The sequence below is a fragment of the Monodelphis domestica genome, chromosome 5 (genome assembly GCF_027887165.1).
Source record: "Monodelphis domestica isolate mMonDom1 chromosome 5, mMonDom1.pri, whole genome shotgun sequence".
NCBI lineage: Eukaryota > Metazoa > Chordata > Mammalia > Didelphimorphia > Didelphidae > Monodelphis > Monodelphis domestica.
In genome coordinates, this window is record NC_077231.1 from 101,017,449 (window position 1) to 101,041,218 (window position 23,770).

Below are 23,770 nucleotides of genomic sequence, written 5' to 3' on the forward strand. Positions count from 1 at the left end.
CCAAAGTTGCCTCCCCTAACAATGAACTTTATCTTTTTTTCTAGTTTTCTATTTTTATTTTTTTAATTAATTAATTAGGAATATTTTTCCATGGTTACATTTTCTTTCCTTCCTCTTCCCCCCCTCCTGGAGCTGACGAACAATTCTACTCGGTTTTCTATATACTCATTCATTCATTTATATTTATATTTATGGAACATTAACACTGAACTTTAGAAGAGGCTAGGAGACCTAAAGCTGGGAAGGACTTAGAGGCTTCCCAGTCCATCTTACAGCTGGGAAAACTGAGGCCCAGAGAAGTTATAGGACCCTTTAGACTTAAATCCGGCAGGCTGCTTAGAGGCCATCTCGTCCAACTTCTTCACTTGACAGAAGGAGAAGGGACCCACCTAAGGTCTCCCAGGTTATCTAGTAAGTGACCAAAGCAGAATTCAAACCCAGAGTCAAATTCTCTCTCACACCTCTCTGTCTCCCTTCTTAGAGTTCCTTATGCATGGCTAAACTTTCCCCCAGCGTGAGGGCATTTCCAGGTGCAAACTCTAGACAGTGGAGGTGTCTCCTACAAGCAGGATCACATTTCTCAGTTCTCCTTAGCCGAGTTCACAACATCAGACAGGTCTCTCCCAGCGGCAACCTTTGCCACCCTCCCCTGGAGGCCTGGCCTTTGGGCTCTGTTAATGCTCAGCAGCCCCGGGCTGGAACTTTCTATCTGTTGGGTCCTTGGAGGCATCTGGGTCCCCTTCAGGAAACATGGCATCCTCTCCAACTCAACGGACTCCTCTCAGACTTTTCCCCCTAAAACCCTGACCTTCTGTCTTAGGATCAGTACTGAGTATTGATTCCAAGGCAGACAAGTGGGAAGAGCTCTGCCGGTGGGTTGAATGACTTGTCTCCAGCTAGGAAATACCTGAGGCCATATTTGAACCCAGGACCCCCTGCCTTCAGGCCTAGTTCTCTGTCCCCTGAGCCACCTCACTGCCCCCTTCCTTACGTTCTTTGGGGTCCTTTTTCTAGATTTTGAAAGATTCTTAAAAAGAAAAACAAAAGCTTTAGTGCTAGACTGTTTTAGCCACACACTCGTTTCTACTGACCCTTCTGAAAGACAGTGAAAGCCAAGCTGGCGAGCCCAGCACCCACACCTGTGTGGGCATCGGCCCCCAAGAAAAGCCTGTGGGCATCTTTCATCTGGAACAGTCAAACAGTCCTGCCGTTTAATCTGGGATCGGCTGTCATTCAGCGGCCCTCGTGGTCCCACCATGCTCTTCTGCTTCTGTCCCCTTTCTTCTGTCTGTGAGGCCCTTCGGATCCTTATTTCTTCTGGGGACAGACTATTCCGTTCCATTCCATCCTGAGCCACAGAGTTCTTTCAGCTGTTCCCAGTGGATGGGCAGCCACCGTTTCCAGTTTGGGGGAGTTTAATATTGGGGGCTATCACAAAAATCATTGCTATCAATATTTTGTTCTGTCTTTCTGTTTCTGTCTGCCTTGGACTAGGTGCCCAGCAGTGAGGTCTCTGGATTGAAACCTGTTAAGTTCAGGGGTAGATGAGTGGCTCAGCGGATAGAGAGCCAGGTCTGGAGAGGGGAGGTCCTGGGTTCAAATCTGGACTCTAGCTGTGGGGCCCTGGGCAAGTCACTTAACTCCCATAGTCCAGCCCTTACCTTTTCTTGTCTTCTGTCTTAGAATTGGTAGTGAGTCTCGATTATAAGACAGAAGGTAAGAGTTTTTGGAGAAAATAACAACAAGTTCAGTGACATTTCCTACCTAATTCCCAGTGGCCAATGCAGAAATGTTGGACCAATGAGCTTCTCCAGCAGAAAACACCAGGGGGCTTGGAGGCTCCCCAGGGTGGATCATTTCCTTCTTTTTTCCTCATTTTTGGCTGCGTGTTGGGAGTGAGGCTGCATTTCTCAGGCCTCACTTCCGGTGCATGTTTTCTTCTGGTTATTCCTGGTTTGCGATTCCCCTTTGAGCACCCATCCACTGGAAATGTTTTCTTGGGCTTACGTATTATGTGGATTCATCACATCATCAGATCATAGATTGAGACCTGAAGGGGACCTCAGAGGTCCAGCCCCCCCATTTTACAGAGACTCCAGGCAGGCAGGACAGATGCTGCCTCGAGACACTTAAAGTGGCAACCAGGCGGGTGAACCTCGTTTATTCAGTGCCTACGCTGGGCTGGGCACTGAGGACACAAACTCGAGTATGAAGACAGTCTTGGGCTGTCTGGAGTTTATAATTCAGAGGAGATCACGATGAATAAGGAGCTTACAAGAAATAAAGGAAGATAATAAAAGAGAACTGAAAAGAAGGCAAAACAGGGAGTCCCTGTTAACTCTCTCTCTCCTTTCTTTAACCTTTACCTTCCATCTTAGAATCAATTGATTCCAAGACAGAAGAGCAGTAAAGGCTAGACAATTGGGGTTAAGTAACTTCCCCAGGGTCACACAATTAGGAAGTGTCTGAGGAAAGATTTGAACCCAGATCTTCCTATCTCTGGGCCTGCTTTCTCTCCGCTGAGCCACCTATTAATTCTCTCTTTTTAAAAAATAGATATAATTGATATCTTTTGCATTTCCATCATCTTGATTTCTCCTCCCCCCTCTCCCAGAGAGCAATCCTCAAGAACAATAAGAATTTTATTTTACTTTAATTCTTTCATTTTATTTTTATTTTCATGCAAAACATACTTCCATATTGGTCACTGCAGAATGAAGAACTTTAAAAGAAGGAAGAAGGGGGGAGGAGGTGAGAGGGGAAGGGCTTAGGCAAACCACCTGTCTCTCTTCAAGTGTAATGATCACGTTTTAAGTCATCCCACCTGCCCCACAAGAAGCAACAGAATGGCAGGCTTCAAGCCTGGAAACCCCAACTCGCGTCCCACCTCTGATCTTTACACATTCCTTGGCCACCGGCACACTTGAGTCTCCATTCCCTCATCTGTCAGATGGGGCAATAAGTTGTTGTTGGGCAATGGCCTTTTCAAGGACTTTTCATCCCAACTGTCTTTCATCGGAGTTCCAAAGTGAAGCAATAAAGTAGCATAAACATTACCATTATCACCCCATTTTACTGATGCACAGAAACTGAGGTTCAGAGACACGGATTGTTCTATGTATGTCTGTAACACAGATTTCTGGTTTTTCCTCTCTCTTTTGGGGAAGGGGAAGGAGGAGGGCCACAGAATTCAATTTAGAACTGGAAGGAATCATTGAGTCATTTTACAGAAGAGAAAACTGAGGCTCTGAGAAATGAAGGGATTTACTCAGGGCCACACAGCAATTAAATAGAGGAGATGGAATTTAAACTCAGCTCTGTCTAATTCCAGATCCATCGTCCCCATCCCCTCCATCCCTGGTACTTGCTGTTGTGTCTGTCTCTTCTAGTCTTGGGGTTCCAGTGGAGTGGCCCCTAGCAGAGAGCCTCGCAGCCCAGCCTTGGGGCCAAGAGATCAGGAGTGGAGTGCCCTACCTAGAGAGCCTGACCTGCACACACTTCAGAAGCTGTTCAGAGGACAGCGGAGCCTTTGCCATCATCAGACCTGACTGCAACCCAGGCCGCCACTATCCTGATGATACCAGCACCCCGGACTCTGTGGTGAGAAGGGCAGGGAGTCCCCGGGGGTGCGCCCTGGCCCACCTGGCCCCACATCTAGAACCCTACACCCACTCCTGTTCTGTCCCATTGGAGGGTCCATCCTGGCCTGACGTGGTGGTGGACAGGGCACCAGCGGGCTCAAAAGCAGAGCTCTGTCAGCTATGTGGACCAAGGGCAAATCACTAACCCTCTCTGAATCTGTTTGCTCATCTATAAAATGGCAGAGCTAGATAAAGCATTGAGCCTGAAGTCCAGAAGACCCGAGTTCAAATGCACCTCAAACACTAGCTGTGTGACCCTGGACAAATCATTTAGTCCTGTGGGCTTCAGTTTCCCCATCTCAAAAATGAGCTGGAGAAGGAAATGGCCAGCCACTCCAGCATCTTTCCCAAGAAAACCCCAAAGCAGGTCATGAAGAGTCAGACACAACTGCACAAGAAAAATGGCTCAAGACCCTGGCTCAAGTCTCTCCGGGGACCTCCTCGTGCCCCAAGGCGATTCTCCAAGGTTCCTGAGCAGATCCCAATTGGCACTGAGAGAAGGGCTCCCTCTCCTGAGGAATCCATGCCACCTGTCCACCCACCTGGGGGAGTTTGGTGAAGGGAGGAGGAGAGGAGGAAAGGCTCTAGAAACATGAGCTTTTGGCCACATCCCAGAAGCCACCAGGGCTAGCCTGATGGGTTCCCCTGCCTCCAGGCCAAATTCATTCTCTGGGGCGAGTCTGTCTAGTTCCTCCGCCTAGCCAGTAGAGATTTGCTCCCTGGGCACTCACATGAGACTTTCTGCTTGCTCAGGGCTTTTGTTCAAAGTCTGGGGAGAGAGCTGGGGGCAAGAGCAGCAGAGAGCTCAGAAACCCTCTCAGAACCTTGCCACGGGGACTTCTGGGGACCTAGAGCTAGAAGGGACCTCAGAAGCTGTGTAGGCCACCTCCCTCATTTTACAAAGAAGGATTCTGAGGCTTAAAGAGTGACTCACCCAAGGTCACAAAGGTAGTAAGTGTCAGAAGTTAGACTGGATTTGAATCTAGGTTCTCAGACTTGGGTCTGAGCTCCTTCACACTACTTGATGGAATCTTCAGGGAGTCCCTACTTTAGCCTCCTGGTGGCCTCTTTTTTCCTTTTCTTTTCTTTTTTAAGAATAAGAATTTATTTCTTTCCAGCACTTCATTATTTATCAATTTTATTCTTGTCAGTAGCAGGGTTAAACTTTTCATTTAAATTTTTAGATTTTTTTATTTATGTTGATATTTCTTGTTTTTATATCATCTTTATTTACAAATATCCTCCTCCCACATCCACTACCCACCAAGCCATCCCTGGTTAAGAAGAATTAAAAGAAGGGAAAAGGGTTTCAGCAAAACTAACCAGAACATCACTGTTGTCTACACATATCCCTGCTCCATGAAGGATACTGAGATCCTAGATTCCAGAGAGACTTTAAAAGCTTTTAAGTACAACCCTTTGATTATACAGATGAGTAAACAGATGCACTGAGAGGGTAAGCCACTTGTCTAGAGTTGCACAGCTAAATGTTAGGGATGGGATTTGAATCTAGGTCTTCCTAATTCCAAGCTCTGTGCTCTATCAATTGTTCCACTGTTCTGAAAGGGAGGTGTATTTTCTCATCCCTTCTCAATACTCCTATCTTTTACCAGGAGTCCCAAACCCTAAGCTTAGTCACTGCAGCCTTCCCCTATGAGAACCCCTTGAGCCAAGCTCTCCCCCATCCCTGACCCCTTGCACCCATGCAGGACTTGGATGCTGTCGACTGGCCTGATAAGCCCTTGGGCTTCGACGAGCTCCCCATGATGTTCTCCAGACATCAGGAACGGGAACGCCCACAAGCTGACGGTCCCCGAAGGGCTCCATCCTCAGTTTCTAGGTCATCAGCCACAGGTGATACTCTGGGACTCAGGAAGGAAGATAAGTTCTCCTATCGCAGGCTCAAGGGGTCCTTCTGGGGAGGGGGGAGATGCCCCAATTACCTTTCTGGAAAGGGGAAAGTCACAGGATTTCAACTCAATTGGGTGGTTCTAGGTCAAGGATAGAAACCAAGGCCTTCCAGGACACAGAATAATCTTAGATCTAGGAAGGACCTCAGAGGCTGACAAGGCCAGACTAAGCAGGAATCTCATGACAATATCCAGGACAAGGGGTCACTACACTTTTGCTTGAATGTTAATGTTGGACTATAGCTTTGGGTTCTATGGGGTTTGGGGGGAACCATTAGTTCACATAGAACCAGAGATGGAAAATGTCAGAGCTGGAAAGGGGCTTAGAACAGAGAATTTCATAGCTGGGAGAGCCCTTAAAAAATGAATGTCAATGATGGAAGGACCCTTAGAACAGGGAATGTCAGAGTTGGGAGAGAGCTTAGAACAGGGAATGTGAGAACCAGGACAGCCCTTAGAATAAAGAGTCTCTGTCCAAAGGTCCTTCCAGCTCTGACACTTTCTATTCTTAGGTCCTTTTCTACTCTAAACCCTATGATCCCAATATAGGAGTCTCTTTGTGGATGGGAATAATACATGTAGGTAGCTAGCTCAGTGCTTCATTCACCTTACAATGAGTGGAATCACTCTCATCTGCTCTCCATGGAAGAGCCATGTTCCCATCCCCACCTCCCTAGATATCAACTCAAAGTTACTGCTTCTAACATGAACTAGTGGGAATATTCATTGAGAACCCATCAGAGTAAAAGATGTTAGCACATCATTGATACAACCAACTGCCTCACTTTGCTGTACCTTTGGTATTCCAGTATCCCCCCTTTTCTCTTTCCAGATCCTAGTCCTGGGAACCAGAGTTCTAGGGAGAGCCGAGCTAAGTCTCGTGGGGAGAGTAGTTACTTTTGCTTGGAAAGGAACAAGTTGGACCCAACCCAGACCTCCCAAAGTCAACAAAGTGGACTTAGAAGTACAACACGGAACCCAGGTCCTACAAAACCCACACACCATGACACATACTCGGCCTCGTCTTCCCACCGATCCATCCAAAGAGACACCACCAGGGCCTCATCTCCCCACCGATCCACCCAAAGGGACACCACCAGGGCCTCATCTCCCCACCGATCCACCCAAAGGGACACCACCAGGGCCTCATCTCCCCACCGATCCACCCAAAGGGACACCACCAGGGCCTCATCTCCCCACCGATCCACCCAAAGGGACACCACCAGGGCCTCATCTCCCCACCGATCCACCCAAAGGGACACCACCAGGGCCTCATCTCCCCACCGATCCACCCAAAGGGACACCACCAGGGCCTCATCTCCCCACCGATCCACCCAAAGGGACACCACCAGGGCCTCATCTCCCCACCGATCCACCCAAAGGGACACCACCAGGGCCTCATCTCCCCACCGATCCACCCAAAGGGACACCACCAGGGCCTCATCTCCCCATCGATCTACACAAAGAGACACTATCCAATGCTCTGCTACCCAGTGGGACAACCCTAGAACCTGTTCTACCCAACGAGACAACCCTGGGACTTCTTCTCCTGCCAGGCCCACCACAAAGGACAATCCTCGGGCCTCTTCCACCCAACGGGACAACCCTAGAACCTGTTCTACCCAACGAGACAACCCTGGGACTTCTTCTCCTGCCAGGCCCACCACAAAGGACAATCCTCGGGCCTCTTCCACCCAGCGGGACCACCCTAGAACCTGTTCTACCCAACGAGACAATCCTGGGACTTCTGCCAGGCCTACCCCAAAGGACAATCCTCGAGCCTCTTCCACCCAACGGGACAATCCTAGAACCTGTTCTACCCAACGAGACAACCCTGGGACTTCTTCTCCTGCCAGGCCCACTGCAAAGGACAATCCTCGGGCCTCTTCTACCCAAAGGGACAGCCCAGGGCCTTCCTCTCCCACACGATCCAGCCAACGGAGCAACCCCCGGACCTCTTCTCCCCACCGCACTAACCGTGATATTCCTTGGGCTTCTTTCCCCCTCCGCCCGGTCCAAAGTGATGGACCTCGGGCTTCTTCTCCAACCCGCTCTAAACAAAGTGAGGTCCCCTGGGCCTCTTTTCCTCTCCGGCCAGTCCAAGGTGACAACTCTCGGACCTCTTCTCCCACTCGTTCATCTCAAATTTCTTCTAAAACCAGCCAACGTGATATCCCAACTCGGGGCTCCATTTGCCACAGTGGCCCTCGGAGCTCCACCCCACCTCTCTCATCCACACGTACCTCCCAGGCCTCTTCTCTCTCACGCTCTACCTCTCTTGACTCTCCTCAGCCTTCTTCAGCTGTGTGCATTGGGCACCGAGATGCACCCCGCGCATCGTCACCTCCCCGATTCTGTCAGCATGACCCATTCTCATTCTTTCCTGACCCCCATGATGACGAGAGCCAATCCCCCCATCATGATCCCCCGTATATCCCTCCAGCTGTCTGCATTGGGCACCGGGATGCCCCTCGGGCCTCCTCGCCCCCTCGCCACTCCCAATATGACCCCTTTCCTTTCCTCCCAAATACCTCAGACACAGAGAGCCAATCTCCTCAACATGACCCTCCCCAGATGCCACCTCCTGTGTGCATTGGGCACCGAGATGCCCCCCGGGCCTCTTCTCCCCCACGCCAGTCACCACAAGAATCTTCCCTCCTCTACCAAGACGCCCCTGGGGCTAGTTCTGAGAGCTTGGCTCCCTCCACAAGCTCCATGCATGATCCCCCCCACATACCACCTCCTGTCTGCATTGGGCACCGGGATGCCCCTCCCTTCTCTTCTCCCCCACGCCATGTTCATCATGACCCTTCTCTCCTCTACCAGGACCCCCCTGGGGCCAGCTGTGAAAGCCTTGCTCTCTCTATGGATTCCCAACATGATCCTCCCCAGATTCCCACTCCTGTCTGTATCGGGCACCGGGATGCCCCACTTTTTACTTCCCCACCACGCCAGGCCTACCATGACCCTTCCCTCCTCAACCAGGACCCTCCAGGTGCCAGCTCTGAGAGCCTTGCTCCCTCCATGGATTGCTTCCATGGACATGATGCCCTCCAACCAACCCTCCATGTGTGCATTGGGCACCGAGATGCCCCACGTGCCTCCTCTCCACCTCGCCATTGGGACCCTCCAGGAGTTGCTAGGTGTTCCATCCCCCCACCAGGACCTTCTGGTTGCAAGGGGTCTGGTACTGGGGATGGAAGACATAACCTGGAACGGGAGGAGTACACAATGTTGGCTGATCTCCCCCAACCCAAGAGGCTGAACCAGAAAGAAGCCATGGGCAAGCAGAGCGGCAATGCCAGTGACCGCTCCCGCAGCCCTGGACGATCTGAGGTGGATCGAATCTTTGGGAATGAGCGCAGGTGAGCCCTCGAAGCATATGGCCTGTCTGCTCCATCTACTTCCCTTTCTCTGCCTTCCATTAATAGAGGCAAACAGCCTTAGGAATAGCCTGACCTTTGAGTGTTGATGTTGGAGGAGGGCGCTCTCTCTGTAGGCTGGAAGGTAACAGCTGGAGCTGGCATTTTCAGTGTGGGGAAGGGAGTGGCTATAGATGTCTACCCTCAGGCTGGATGGTACCAGAAAATGCACCTTTCTGAAGTTAATAAGATGAAATTTCATAGAGATAAATACAAATCCTTCCTCTTAGGTTAAAAAACCTGCACACATTTAAACTTGAGAGAGACAGAGAGAAGGGGAGACAGAGAGGAGAGACAGAAAAAGAGAGGAAAGAGGGAAGGAGAGACAGAGAAAGGGAGGGAAAGAGAGAGAGCAAGATCAGGTATTTTTCATTGTTGTTCAGTCATATCTGACTCTTCGTGACCCTATTTGGGGTTTTCTTAGCAAAAATGCTAGAGTGGTTTGCCATTTCCTTCTCCAACTCATTTTACACATGAGGAAATTGAGGGAAATGGGGTGAAATGACTTGCCCAGGGTCACATGGATAGCAAGTGTCTGAGGTCAGATTTTAACTCTCAGGTTTTCTTGATCCTAGACCTGATACTCTCTTCATGGCCTCAACTAGATGCCTAGGAGTCATTAGTGTGACAAAACTGAATCAATATAGCACCTTCAGAGAGCAGACTCCTCTGCTCAGACCCCAAATCAAGCATTGCTTCCCATTTGAGCTGCATTTTAAAGGGGATGTGGGTAAATTGGAGCTTAGCCATGAGAATAATGAGCAGGGTGAAAAAGGCAGGAGGATATTTATCTGAGGGAGGGACAGTCCCTGGCTTCAAGGGTTAGAGGGTCATCTGGCAGTGGAGTATGTACACTGGGCCTCTTTGGCCCCAGAGATGGAGGAGGCATCCAGCCTGATGTGGGGGGAAACATCTGAACAATGAAAAGCCATGGGGTTACAGGAGCCTGGATTTAGAGCAGGAAGGGACCTCATTTTACAGAGAAGGAAGCCAAGGCTCAGAGATGTCATATGATCTTAGCTGTAAAGCTCTGGTGGAAGACATCTTTACTCCATCCTATAAAAGTTAGAAAATAGATTTGGAGAAGAAAGTAGAGCCTGGACCTCAGGGAAGAATCTCATCTGGTCCAATCTCCTCATTTTACACCTGAGCAAGGAGGAGGCCCAGAGAGGAGAAGCCATTTGGCTCTAATCACATAGCAGTTGGTGGCAGACCTGAGATTAGAAACTGTTGAGCCTCTGACTTTCCACTGATATATGCTAATTTGAGGTAACTGAGGAATAGGGATCTCAGAAGGGTGAGGTAGAGAGGAGAGAAAGGAGGAAAGGATGAGTGTTAGAAGAGGGTCCTGGGAGGACCTCAGAGATTAAGTCTCTCCTTGGCTTACAGGAAGTCTGAAGCCCTGGAAACATACCAGGCCCTGGAAGTTGGGAGAGCACAGAGAGGTGGGCTTGCCTCTGGGCAGCTCCAGCGAAGGCAGTCCAGCCCGGCCCTCTGCAGAGAGGTGAGTCGAACCTGGTTTTCCTCATCCTGCATCTGTTCCTCAGATGAGCCATAGTGTCACCAAGGCGACCAGCATCATCACTGCTAGCCTAAAGATGGGGGAATGAGGGATACAGGGGAAAGGGGAAACCTGGAGACATTGCCAATGATTGTATTGGAGGGAAGGGAAGGCACTATTCTCTCTCTCACCCTGGGCTGCCTACATATGGCTTCTTCTTTCATGTGGGGAGTGATTGTATGTATGTAGTATGTGGAGTATGGCCAGAACTTGAGACCCTGGGGCAGCTGGGATGGGGATGAGCCCCCTCCCTCCCCATAAGTAACCAGAGCTAGCTGGGCTCTGACCATCAAGTCTCTTTAGGTGAGGGAAGCCTTCTATGGCTATATTAATGACCCCCATCTCCCAGCCTTCTTTGGCCTATGCTCCTTGTGAGCCATAGATCCTTACCTGGTCTAGGTCCTCTCTTTCTCCTAGCCAGGGGGGCCCTCAAAGTGAGGGGAACATGATGAAAGAAAAGAAAAATCATCCAGAGGCTGTGACATAGCAAATGAACTGTTTAGCACTGGACTTCTTGGCCTATGGAGATAATGGGGATGGGGATGGGTGGGACCATCACCTGTTTGCTCCCAAATATAGATCCATGAACTCTAATTACTAACAGTGCCTCTTTAGGCACTCAATGGGAACATCCTAGTGGCCCTCGGATCAAACCACCAATCTAAATAAAATTTTATCAGTCTAGTAGATAGAAAGCTAGCCTTGGAGTAAGGAAGGCTCCAGAGTTTGTCTCATCTCTGCCACATGCCAGGTGTGTAACCCTGATAGGGTCACTTAAGCTCTTAGTGTTGGTTCTCAAAAGGAGGATTTGGGGAACCTTGCAGAGGCAGTCCATGAGACCCTCTGAGGTCTTCAAGGTCAAAATTATTGTCATAATAATACTAAGATGTTTGAATTTCTAATATAGTAAATATCAATAGCCCATATAAACAGAAATTCTTGGGAGGAGGTCCTCAATAATTTTTAAGAGTTTAAGGCATCCTAAGACCCAAGAGTCTGAGATCTAGGCAATTCTTTAATGGGTCCCAGAGAAGGTCCCCATCTTCTCTCTATTAGTCATGGAAGAAGGTGGGAGTTTCTTTGTATTGAAAGATGGTACTTCCTCACGCGGTAGTTCCCTATACTAATGAAGTCACAGATCCAGGCCCTTTTCCCATCCTAAATTAAAATAAATTAAATTAAAGTTAACTCCAAAATAGCTAAGAAGATGACCTAGAGGCTAGACTTATACTCCAGAAGCTTAACAAATGACAGATCATCACATTACAAATGCAGGCCTCAAACTACCACAAGAATTCGGCAAATAAACAGTACAGGACACAATGGTTGCTCGCAGTCGCCTGAATCTAACATCGATCCACAAAAAACAAACAAATAAATAAATAAGGACAGTATTTTTAATATATGTCACCTTACCAAGGACTTATAACCTCCAAATTCCATGGAATGAAAAGGTTTTGAAATCCAGAGACCTAGCAGAAGAAAGCAGAACCATGGTGGAGCAGGACGCAGTGTGTCATCCTCGTCATCTTATCTGCGGCGGGAGCAGTCCTGAATGAGGCTACAGAGGATGAGCTAACATCCCAGTTCTCAGTCATTTTATCCCTTCTGCATTAGTCTCCTTAATAGTAGGCATAAAAGAATCATAGCAGTGGCCCAGCATCCTTTCCATCTGAACTCCATTTAAAAAGAATGAGACAGTAATGAAAATTCCCCTGGCATGAGAGATGAGGGAGCTGCAGGAAGCCAGGACTGCCTCGGGTCAAGTCCTGCTTCTGACCCATCCTGGTTGGGAGACCTTAGATGATTCACTTAATTCCTCAATGCTCCCAGGTGACTGTTTAAGACTCTAAGTGACAAAAACGGTGCCTCTCTGTCCTGGTAGGAGTTTCCTCACCTAGGAGTTCCTAATAGCATTTAACATCATGAGTCCAGTCCCAAACTCTAATAATAACATTAAACATCAAAGATTAATAGCAGGAGAATGACTTATCCCAGGTCCATTTCCATTTGAATTCAATTGAAAAAAGATGATAACAATAATAATAATAGAAACCGACTTGATATAGTTAAAATTTACAGAGCCTTTGGGACCCTCTCTCCTTGAAGCCCCCGAACAATCCTGGGAGGCAGGCACGGTGGGTTTCCGTGTAGTCTTTCCTGCCATGGATCCCTCCGACAGTTTGGTGACATCTGGGCACCTATTCTCATCCATGTTTTTAAGTTCATAAAATAAAATATGGAGGATTGCAAAGGAGTCAATTATATTTGAAGTGCAATTATCAAATCTAACAAACTTCATAGACCTCAGGTCAAGGCCCCCTATAGTAGACTCAGCCAGCTCCCCCTGGGTAGGGTTCTGGACAGGATGGGTAATCTGGCTGAGAAGTGACATCCTTGCGTGCCTTGCCTTGCCAAGATACCAGTCTCTGAGGCCTCAGCCTGGAGAAGGGCCGTCTGTCTTTGTCTGTGGTGCCTGCGTCTCACCTGCCCTTTCGCCCCATCCTCAGGTGACCAAGAAGTCCCCCCAATCTTCAGAACAAGCCCGGAGGGGCCGAATGGAGCCTCCTTACACCAAGAGCCCAGAGAGACGCCTTGAGGGAGACCGACGGAACAAGGGGGGCTCCACCCCCCCCAAGAATCTGGTCAAACTCCCAGAGAGGGAAAGCAGAGCCCGGGGTCAGCTCGTGCATTCCAAGAGCCTAGACATTCCCCCTGAGAATGATCGACTAGGGCACAGGCAGCCTTCAGGCCTTAGGCACTTAGGAAAGTCCATGGAGGAGGAATGGATGCCTCCAGAGGAGTCTGCCATCCCCAGGTCTCCCCAGAGACACCTGGAGAGGGACCGGGGCGGCCCAGGCCAGGCCTATTCAGAGGGGTGCTTGGAGGGGGACTTCCAAAGTCAGGGGGGGTATTCCTGCAACAAAGCTCTGGAGATGTATCCGGATAGTGAATGGAGAGGCCCAGCCAAAGAGATTGTAGGCTGCTGGAGGTCATTAGCAGAACAAGTATGTTGCAGGCGGCTGGAAAGGCTTCAACAGAGTGGGCAGCTCGTGGACTGGGATGAACTGCCCCAGCCCAAGGGGTCTGAATGGGACTGTAATGGCCTGGGGGGACTCACCCAGCCCACTGGTCCAGAGAGACCCACCAAGGTGTCCTGGGGAAACCTAGGAGAGCTTGCCCATCCTCGGAGGCTGGAGAGAGCAGATGAGATGGACTGGGGAAGCCTGGGGGAGTTGCCCCTCCCTCGGAGGCCTGAGAGACCCTTGGCCATGGACTGGCGGGAACTGGGAGGGCTTCCTCATCCTCGAGGCCCTGAGAGACCTGTGGGAAGTGACTGGGGAAGCCTAGGGGAGCTTCTTCGACCTAGGAGCCCAGAATTGTGCAGAGAGATGGTCTGGGGGGCCAAGGGGGAACCCGTGTTTACAGAGGGATCCTGGCTGGAGAATGGGGAGGCCCGTCCCCCCAAAGGCCCAGAGGAGGCCCCGGAGAGAGAATGGCAGAGCACCTCGGAGCCTGCAGGGCTGGTAATCCATGACAGGCAGGCAGAAATGAATGGGTACAGTCCCGAGGAGCGCCTCCTGAGCCCAATTCCTTCAGTGGAGGAGAACGGGGCTGACCTGGTGCAGCCCATTGGCTCAGCCCCGTGGCCAAAGATCAAAATGGAGAGCCGTCAGAGGGCCTTGGAGGTGGCTGGTCTGCAGGAGGAAGAGGACAAGATGGGAAACAACCTACAACTGGGCCCACACCCATCTAAGGAGGTAAGACATCAGGGCAGGGGCTAGATACCAGTGCCTTCACCTGAGCCCACCTCCCACCTAATGGGTCATGTCTGTGGTAACAATTTAGTAGGGTGGCCTGAAGTAAGTTGCTGTCCCACTGTGACTCAGTTTCCCCCTGTGCAACACACTCTCCTTTCCTGCGGCCCAATTAGCATACCTATGATGCTTTGATTTCCTTCAAATTCCACAGATGTTTGTTTTTAATTTTTTTTAAATTTGTAATGACAGCTTTAAAAAAACCAAGCCTTACCTTCTTAGTATCAATTCTAAGATAGAGCTGCAGCAAGGGCTAGGCAATAGGAGTTAAGTGACTTGCCCAGGGTCATGTAAGATTAAAAATTAATAAGATTGATTAATAATAACTTGAAGCAAAAATGAAAATAAAAGGCTAGAGAAAAAGAGAGAGCTCACCTAACCATGCACATGGGAAAAGAAAGAGTGAGGACAGGCAAAACATCCAACTATATACAAATTAGCAAGCACACAAGGTGGGGATAAAGAGGAAAGGGATGCTGGGAGATGTAGTTCAAGGGCACAAAACTTTCTAATTACACAGTCACATTGCTAGGAAGTGGCTGAGGCTAGATTTGAATCCAGGTGCTCCCAACCCCAAGCCTGGCTTTATCTGCTGAATCACCTAACTGCCAGCATAGATTTTGTTTTTTACTTTAAATTTAATTTAGTTTATTTTAATTTTCACTCTAAGTTACTAGCAGGGAAAAAGCTGGGTTGCTTGGTAGATAGAGAGCCAGGCTTGGAAACAGGAGGTCCTGGGATCAAATGTGGCCACAGACACTTCCTAGCTGTGTGACCCTGGGCAAGTCACTTAACACCCATTGCCTCACTCTTTCCACTCTTGTGCCTTGGAACTAATACTTAGTATTGATTCTGAAGTGGAAGATAAAGGGTTTTTTATTACTAGCCACCAGGTGGTGCAGTGGACCAGCCTCAGACTACTAGATTACTGGCTGGTTGATCCTGAGCAAGTCACCTAACTTATTTGCCTCAGTTTCCTCCACTGTAAAATGGGGATAAGAATCCAACCTACCTCACAGGGTTGTTGTGAGGATCAAATGAGATCATATGTGTAAAGTTCTCAGCACAACACCTGGCACATAGTAGGCTCTTAATAAATGTTTGCTCCCTTCCCTTCCCTTTGAACTAGATCCCTTTCCCTCCCTAGAGCCATCCCTTGGAACAAAGAACACAAAAGGGAGAAAGGGATTCCGCAGAGCAAACCAACACAACCCAGTGTGACTGAAAATCCGGTGTTCTACCCACCTTGCCAGAGAAGGCAGGAGGGTGCATTTATAGACAAGATTCATTCTCTCAGGAAACATTTATTAAATGCTTGCCTTGTGCCAGGCACAGACCAAAGGGAGACCAATAAGGAGCTCTGTTCTACCGGGGAGACACGACTTGCATGAGTAAATGGGAAGTCTGTACAAGCAGAGGGCGATCATTGCTCGTTTGGAGGGAGGGGAATCCCCAAGGGTCTAAGCAGCACATGGGCAAAGCTTGGAAGGGAGCTCTGGATTCTTTGAGACCCACGTCAGGAAGGAGCATGCTCCCGACTTTGACTGTCAATGAGGTCGACTGCCATGAGGATGGGGAGGATGAATAACCTAGACAAGAGACTCAGGGGAGACATCAGAGCTGTTGGGTGGAAGAGGGCAGTCTTGTTCCTGTTGACCCATGGAGGGCAGAATGAGGGTGGGGCCCGAATTGTGGAAACAAAGGTTTTGGCAGGACTTCAGGAAAAACAACAAATTGGAGCCATCCCAAAGAGGAATGGCTTTCCCAGAGAGATAGTAAGTTACCCATCACTGGAGGTCTTCAAGTGAAGGCTGGATAGATCAATTATCAGAGGGGTAGTGGAAGTTTCTGCCTTTGACACAGGATTCAATGATTGCCAAGAACCCTCTCTAGCCCCAAAAGTTGGTGATTCCTTGAAATATGGATGTCTCTTTTTTTTAAATATCGTTTTTAATTTTTCCATAGTTACATGATTTGTGTTTTCTTCCTCTCCTCATCCCTCCCCTCTCCAGGAATTGACAAGCAATTCCACTGGGTTTTATATATACATATACATATATATATATATATACATATATATATATATATATATATAAATCATGGAAACCCATTTCCATATTATTCATTTTTGTAAAAGAGTAACCCTTTAAAACCAAAACACCAAATCACAAACCCATATAAACAAGTGATAAATCACATTTTCTTCCCTGTTTCTACTCCCACAGTTCTTCCTCTGAATGTGGATAGCATTCTTTCTCATAAGTCCTTCAGAATTGTCCTGGGTCATTGCATTGCTATGAGGAGCAAAGTCAATTATCTTTGATCAGCCCACAATGTTACAGTTACTGTGTGCAATGTTCTCCTGGTTCTGCTTATTTCATGCAGAGATCAGTTCATGGAGATCTTTCCAGTTCATTGATTCATCATTCCTTATAGCACAATAGCATTCCATCACCATCATAGACCACAAGTTGTTCAGCCATTTCCCAATCAAAAGACATCCCCTTGTTTTCCAATTTTTTGCCACTGCAAAGTGGGTGGCTACAAATTTTTTGTACAAACAATTTTTTATCTCTTTGGGGTACAAACCCAGCAGTGCTATGGCTGGATCAAAGGGCAGACAGTCTTTTATCGTCCTTTGGGCATAGTTCCAAATTGCCCTCCAGAATGGTTGGATCAATTCACAACTCCACCAGCAGTGCATTAGTGTCCCAATTTTGCCACATCCCCTCCAGCATTTATCATTTTTCTTTACTGTCATACTGGCCACTCTCCTAGGTGTAAACAACCTCAGAGTTGTTTTGATTTACCTTTCTCTAATCAGAACATTTTTTTTCATATGATAATTTTGATTTCTTCATGTGAAAACAGCCTATTCAGATCCCTTAACCATTTGTCATTTGGGGAATGATTTGATTTCTTATAAATTTGACTTAGTTCTTTGTGTATTTGAGAAATTAGACCTTTGTCAGAAAATTTGTTATAAAATTTTTTCCCCAGTTTGTTGCTTCCTTTCTAATTTTGGTTGCATTGGTTTTGTTTGTACTGAAATATAGATGTCTTGAGATTTTGTCAGCAATGAGTCCTCAACAGTGCCCAAGGAAGTATAGGAACACCCTTCAAGGTTTCCCTAGCAAGGAATTTTTAAGGCTCTGCTCATGGTTCTCCCAAGGCAGCCCATTCCATAGTTTTTATGATTAGGAAGAATTTTCTTCCCTTGAGCCTACTGGGGTCTGAGACAGATTGGTCTAGAAGGAATGAGTGGATGTGTGTATGTATGAGTGCAAGAGAGGGAGACAGAAGGATAAAGATAGAGAGAGTCAGGGAGAGAGGAGGGAGAGAAAGAGAGAGAGACAAGGAGAGGAGGAGGAAAGAAACACTAAGAGAGGAGAGTAGATATTAGGACCATTTTACTGATGAGAAAACCAAAGATCACAGGTTCATCAAGATAGATCAGGAAGGAACTTTCAAGGTCAATCTAGTTGAATCCTTTCATTCAATAGGTAGAGAAACTGAATTTTGAAGGCAAAGACTAAACACTCAAGGGAAATAAGGATGAATCCTTGATGGATCAACCACCAAGAGGCCCAATGACCCTAAATGCTTCTGCCCCTGCCCAGCAGGGATGGGGGATAAGGCATGAACTCCTTGGCCTGAGACTTCTTTTCTCTCCTTATATAGCCTGAACCAGAAGGCAGCGCCCTCCCAGAGCCTGGACATCCAGGAGCAGCCGAAGGCCAAGAGCCATCTCTGATGACTGACCAGGAGAACACTGACACGGTAGTTGAGGTCCCGGTTGGGGGAGGGGAGGAAAGATATGAGGTGGAGTGAGGACCAGATCATTCTAGAATGGTGGTTCTTGTTCTGAGACCCACAATTTGATGTTTTTTAAAAACTATTTTAATAATTAGGTCTCAATATAATTTGTGTCCTTTGGAGGCCCAAGAATTTTATGCATGTGAGGACATGATTCCGAGAAGGGGTCCACAGTCTTCACTAGACACTATCCAAGGGGTCCTTGTTGCCCCCACAAAGGTGATGATGTCACCAGGTCCGACAAAAAGGCTGGAGGTGATTGTGGATGGGGCATTAGGTCTGGGATCAACTCTGCTCTTTACTCTTGGTGTGATTTCAGGTAGCTTACTCCCCTTCTCTGTGCCTCAGTTTCCCCCTTAGTTAACAACCCATCAGGTTCCTTCCAGCTGGAGATATAGGCCACTGTGGTTCTTATGAACCTTCCTTTAACCACCACTTGTTAGGACAGCTAGGTAGCTCAGTGGGAAGGACATGGGTTCAAATCTGGCCTCAGACACGTTCTGATTGTATGACCCTGGGCAAGTCACTTAACCCCAATTGCCTAGCTTTTGCTGCTCTTCTATCTTAGGAGTTTAAAGGGGAAAAAAACAAAACAAATACTTGTTTAAGTGTGTGCAGAACCCAGGGTCAGGGGAGCAAGTGATTATAGAGCTTCGGGAAAAGGCCATTCTCTGCTTTCATGAACTTTACAATCTCAGAGGATCAGTCTGGAAGGTGACCTGAGCTCACCATGGTGTGGAGATGGTGAACTTCAGCTCTCTACCTGCAGTGCCAAGATAAAGCAGGGGACACAGTAGGACTGGCCTGGGAATGGGGGCCCCCAGCTGAGCCCCAGAACTAGCTGGGTGTGACCTGGAGCACAACCCTTCATTTCCCCCACCCTGGAGAGGGAGTGGCTTGAGCGAGGGGATTTCTACGGGCTCTCCCAGCTCTGCCATCCCCTACTCTAAGGCTCTACTCTTACTGCCCTTCCTAGCCCCAGCCGTTCTCCCTCTCAGCTCCTATTCAAAGGGCCTCCCCAGCTCCGACATCCTGGGTCCCAGGGCCCTTCCAGCCCTTGTTCTAAGGCCCCTGACTCTCCCCACCCTCCCTACCCCAAGCCATGATGTTCTTCACTTTGACATTCTCCCTCGATCTCGCTACCCTGCACTCCTAGACATCCTCTTTTGTTCTCTGTGGTTATTACTTCATACTTCCTGGGCCCTACCTTTTGGGAGGCCCCAGTGCAAAAGACCCACTGAAAGTTGAGCTCCTTGTCTCGGTCGGCAGAATCAGGCTAGATGGGATCAGAGATGGGATGAGGGAAAACAGCCTCAGAGGGGCAGAGGGAACCCTCTGCTTCCTTTCCATCCTTTGCCAAGAGAGAGCTTCCTTGGTCCCCACTGAAAAGGACTCCCCTCAAATCTACTTGTGGCTTTTGGGGCTCAGGACCACGTTCCTTCTCTGTCCTCTGTCCCCCCACCCCAGCATCTCCTCCCAGTTGGCCGATGCCGACCAGCTTCCTTCATTTGGCTTACTAAGTGAGCGTAGCCTTGTACACAACTCGGTCTTGGCCATTGATGGGGACCAAGACTAGCCTTGGGACCTCACTGATCCAGGAAACTCCTGGCAGGTGGTCAGTAGAGGCTTAGGGCCCCCAGCCCCCAGAGATGCCGGGATTCATCCAGGGGAACACAGCCGTAAAGCCTGAACCCAGATCTTCCTGGCTTCCAGGCCGGTCCTCTATTCGCCAGGCCCTGCTTCTCCTCAGGCATTTACGAAGGATTTCTGAGAGCAGGTTTTCACTGGGTTGAACAGACTGCAAGAGAAAGGCCAGGAGGGTCCGAGTGTTTGGGGAAGCCTCCATGGGCCAGGGAAAGGACTCCCCAGTTTTTGCTGAGGGACTCCCCTGCCCCCGCCCCATAGGGGAGACCAACACAGCAGACACCTTTGGACCAACTTGTCCCTGTTTGACAGGCAGACAACGTCCTAACGAAGGGAAAGGCTGTGCGCCCCACCAAGGGCCGACTGGTGACTTCATGGCGCATGCCCGGAGACCAGCCCACGCTCTTCAACCCGTTCCTGATTTCCCTGGGGGTTCTCAAATGGCGAAGGGTAGGCTGGCCTCGGAAGGAGGGAAGGGGACGGAACAGGGAGGGCCTGGGGGACACGGCCCTGATGGGAGCAAAGTGGGGCTGCCGTTGGGGATAGTTGGGCCCGGAGGGGGCACTCCCATTCTGAGCCCACTCTGCCAAGGGGCAGACTGCCCCGTCATAAGTGGCTTTGTGGACCTCGGGAGTGAGATGTCATTCAGCGCCAGGTTAGCCTAGATGCCAGGGGTCAGTGGCCCTCCATGCCCGTCCTAGGCGGGCCACCTGGGGCGGAGTCCCTGAAAGTGAGAGGGTCAGGTCAGGCTGGGCAATTTGCCTGGAGCTCACAAGAATGGACTCTGGCGGTTGGGTCAGAAGGCCCGAGTTCAAATCCTGCCTCCCTCCCTGGGTCTCATTTTAAAGTGTGGAGGTCAGATCAGACCTCTCTGTGAACCTACATTTCCATCTTGCCGTAGGGCCTGAGAATGGTCAGATTTGTTCCCCGCCTGCCCCCCCCCCAGGTAGGGCTGCAGAGGGAGGAGAAGGGAGGGAAGGAGGATTGGGTGGAGCACACCAAACCCAGGCCTTCTGGGACCCAGAGCTCTTCACCCCCATCACAGAGCCAGGGATAGCTGAGCGGAGGAGGTCCAGATGGGGGAGGGTACAGAAGACACAGAGGCCGGCCAGCCAATAGGATGGGGGTGGGAAGGGGGCAGATTTGAGATTACTGAATGTGTCTCCAACCTGGGCCAGGGCCAATTGCACAAACATCTGGCGTTGCACAAACATCTGGCCTTACGTAACTGTTCCTGCGCAGGGAAGGCTGTAAACACTTAAGATGGACAGTACTGGCGTGAGGGTGGGAAGGGACAGGCAGGCTTTGTGGGCTGGTTTTTTCTTTCCCACATTAAAAAGGGGAGGGGGCAAAATAAATCCATTTCAGACCCCTTTTCCAGGGGCCGCATTTAAGACACTGAAGGCCACTAACAGGCCAGTGTGTTACTGGGAAGAATCAGAACTAGAAACTTGAGGAGAGAGAAGTTTCCCTTCGCCTGGGATGGCCATTGGAGAGTGGTCAGGGGAGGATGGGGAGGAGCAGGGAGGGAGGTCACAGGATCCCCGACCTCTACGGCACAACCCCCTCGTTTTGTAAGCGAGCAGGCGGATGCCCAGGGAAGCAAAGGCCCCATAATGGCCAGAGGTGGACTTGAATCCAGGTTCTGTAGTTTCAGAGTCAGCGTCTTACAGCTCTGGGATGTCGGGCAGCCACCCACCCCTTGGAGAATGCGGATGAGCAAGTTGGCGAACAGGCTAAACAGGGTGCCTTCCTAGCATCAAAGGATGCTGCCGGGGCTGGAAGGGAATGGAGAGGTCATGGCATTCACCCCCGCCCCATTTACCAAGGGGGAAACTGAGGCCAGAGGGGTTTGGGATCTCTAGGTGAGGGCGTTAGAATCTGTTTCTTGATCTAAGGGGAAATCCCACTGAGCTGCTAACATTGCAAGGGCCTAGTTGCTCATCCCAACTCGGGCCCTGGTGAGCTGTATGAACTTGGGCAGTCTCGCCTCCTCCTTTATGAGGCTGTTTCCTCATCTGTAAAACGGGAGATGATAGGATCCCATATTGAGAGGGAGAAGGGGACTTTTGGAGGTCATCCAGTCCAACCTGAGGACACCAAAGCACAGGGAGGCCAAATGACTTGGCATTGTGACTCGAGAGCTAAAAGAGACCTCAGAGGTTCTCTTATCCAATCCCCTCATTTTCCAGAAGAGAGAACTGAGGCCCAGGGAGGGAAGAGACTTGACCAGGTCACACAAGTTGTGAATGTCAGAAGTGAGACCTTGCAGAGTGGTCTGAGTTAGACTAGCTCCTCAAGGGCCCCCCAGATCGAAGCAGCTTGTTGTGCAGGCCCCGTGGAAGAAGAATCTATCTGCTTCTGAGAGTGGCAGTCAACCATGCTATACAGGGAAAGCAGATCAAGGGAAGGGGGAACTTTCCCAGGCTCACTCTCATGTGCATCTGGGGCCAGAGAGGTCAAGTTCCCCAGTTCACATCCTCCCTTGTAGGAGAGCTTACTCCCCCCTTCCTGGTGACTGGGCAGGAACACACTCATCTGGAGGGGGCTTGGGGGGGGGGGGGGCTGGAAGCCTACTGTTTGCTTCCCTATCCATAAGAACTTAGCTTAGTGGTTGGCTGGAAGAGCCCTTGGAGATCTCCAAAGCTGGAAGGAACCAAGGAGGTCCCCAAAGAGCAGTCACAATTAGAACCCAGACCCATTGACTCTAAGGCCCTAAAGTTTACCATCATACTCACACATCCACCCACCTTGGAGTGAGTTAAGTGCACCCACTTCCCTATTTGTCTCTAAGCTTAATGAAGCACCTTGTCAAGGCCATGGCTGCCTGGGGAAGCCTTGTAAACAGAGCTCCTTTAACTTTCCCTGCCCACAATACCTTGGGTACCCAAGGCAGTCATTTCTCCTCCATGGGCCTCAACTTTCTCACTTATAAAATGAAGACACCGGACTAGATGGTCTCTAAGCCCCCTTCCAGCCCTGTTAGTCCCTGTTCTAAGCACACACACCCCTCCCTCTTACCACCATAAGTGAGGGCTTGTGGCCAGGGCACCCAGGACTTGGATCCCTCTTTCCCCTTCCCCACCAGCACATTCCCTTGCCATTCTTCTCTAGGCCCCCCACTCCCTCCAGGCTCCCCCTCAGCAAAGACCAGCCACCCAATAAATCTCCTTTTTACATAAACACCTGCCAGATAAGCCTGCCAGGCCTGGTAGCCCCAGGAGATGCTCTGATAAGAGCAGGGCCTGCAGGCTCAGCCCGTCCCCAATCCTCCCTTTTGCTCCAGGCCAGGAGTGTACACTTAGCCCTGGATAGGGCCCAAGCCTCAGTTTCCTTTTCTGTAAATGAAGGGGTTAGACTAGGTGGCCTGTAAGGGCCCTTTGAGTTCTAGACTCTGTGATCTCCAGGGTTCTCCCATGCCTCTCGCTGAGCTCCCCAAAGCATTTAGAAGTTTTCAGCTGATCCACTCACCAGGAGCTGAAGGATCTGGCTTCAGCCTCTTATCTCCTTCACTCATTGCCAGGCAGGAATGAAGTTGGTCCCCAGATCTCAGAGCTGTAAGAGATCCCAAAAGCCACTTCACCTACCCCAGAGCTGGTAAAGATGCCTCCTCTATGGCCCACCCTACAAGGGTCCCCCAAACCTTTTGCTCAAAGGCCTTCAGTGAGGGGAGAACCCATTTCCCCCCAAGACAGCCCATTCCACTTTGAGACAGCACTGACTTTTAGGAAATCTTTGGGATCAGAGAGACCTGAGTTCAAATCCCAACCCTCCTCTGCTCCCCGCCCCAGCTGTGTGACCCTGAATAAGCTGCTTAACCTCTACCTGCCTCAGTTTCTTCATCTATAAAATGGAGATAATTATACCAACCTCCCAGGGTGGTTGTGAGATGTCACAACCCTTAAAGCAAGACCTACTACACATCAGCTTTTGATTAGTATTACTGACCCCAAATATA

General features: G+C 49.6%; 1 protein-coding gene across 5 annotated transcripts in view; it reads left to right on the forward strand.

The window, feature by feature from the left end:
• Positions 1-23,770, forward strand: part of TRIOBP (TRIO and F-actin binding protein) — an 81,340-nt gene that overhangs the window by 10,100 nt on the left and 47,470 nt on the right. For 2 of the 5 annotated variants that reach the window (XM_056798904.1, XM_007503463.3), the window contains exons 4-10: positions 3,390-3,600; positions 5,351-5,495; positions 6,384-8,916; positions 10,363-10,477; positions 13,045-14,295; positions 18,034-18,132; positions 20,125-20,262. In XM_056798904.1, the coding sequence (XP_056654882.1) occupies positions 3,390-3,600; positions 5,351-5,495; positions 6,384-8,916; positions 10,363-10,477; positions 13,045-14,295; positions 18,034-18,132; positions 20,125-20,262 (4,492 nt within the window). The remainder of the gene's footprint in view (positions 1-3,389; positions 3,601-5,350; positions 5,496-6,383; positions 8,917-10,362; positions 10,478-13,044; positions 14,296-18,033; positions 18,133-20,124; positions 20,263-23,770) is intronic. The other 3 variants (XM_007503465.3, XM_007503466.3, XM_056798905.1) reach the window with 3 other exon arrangements.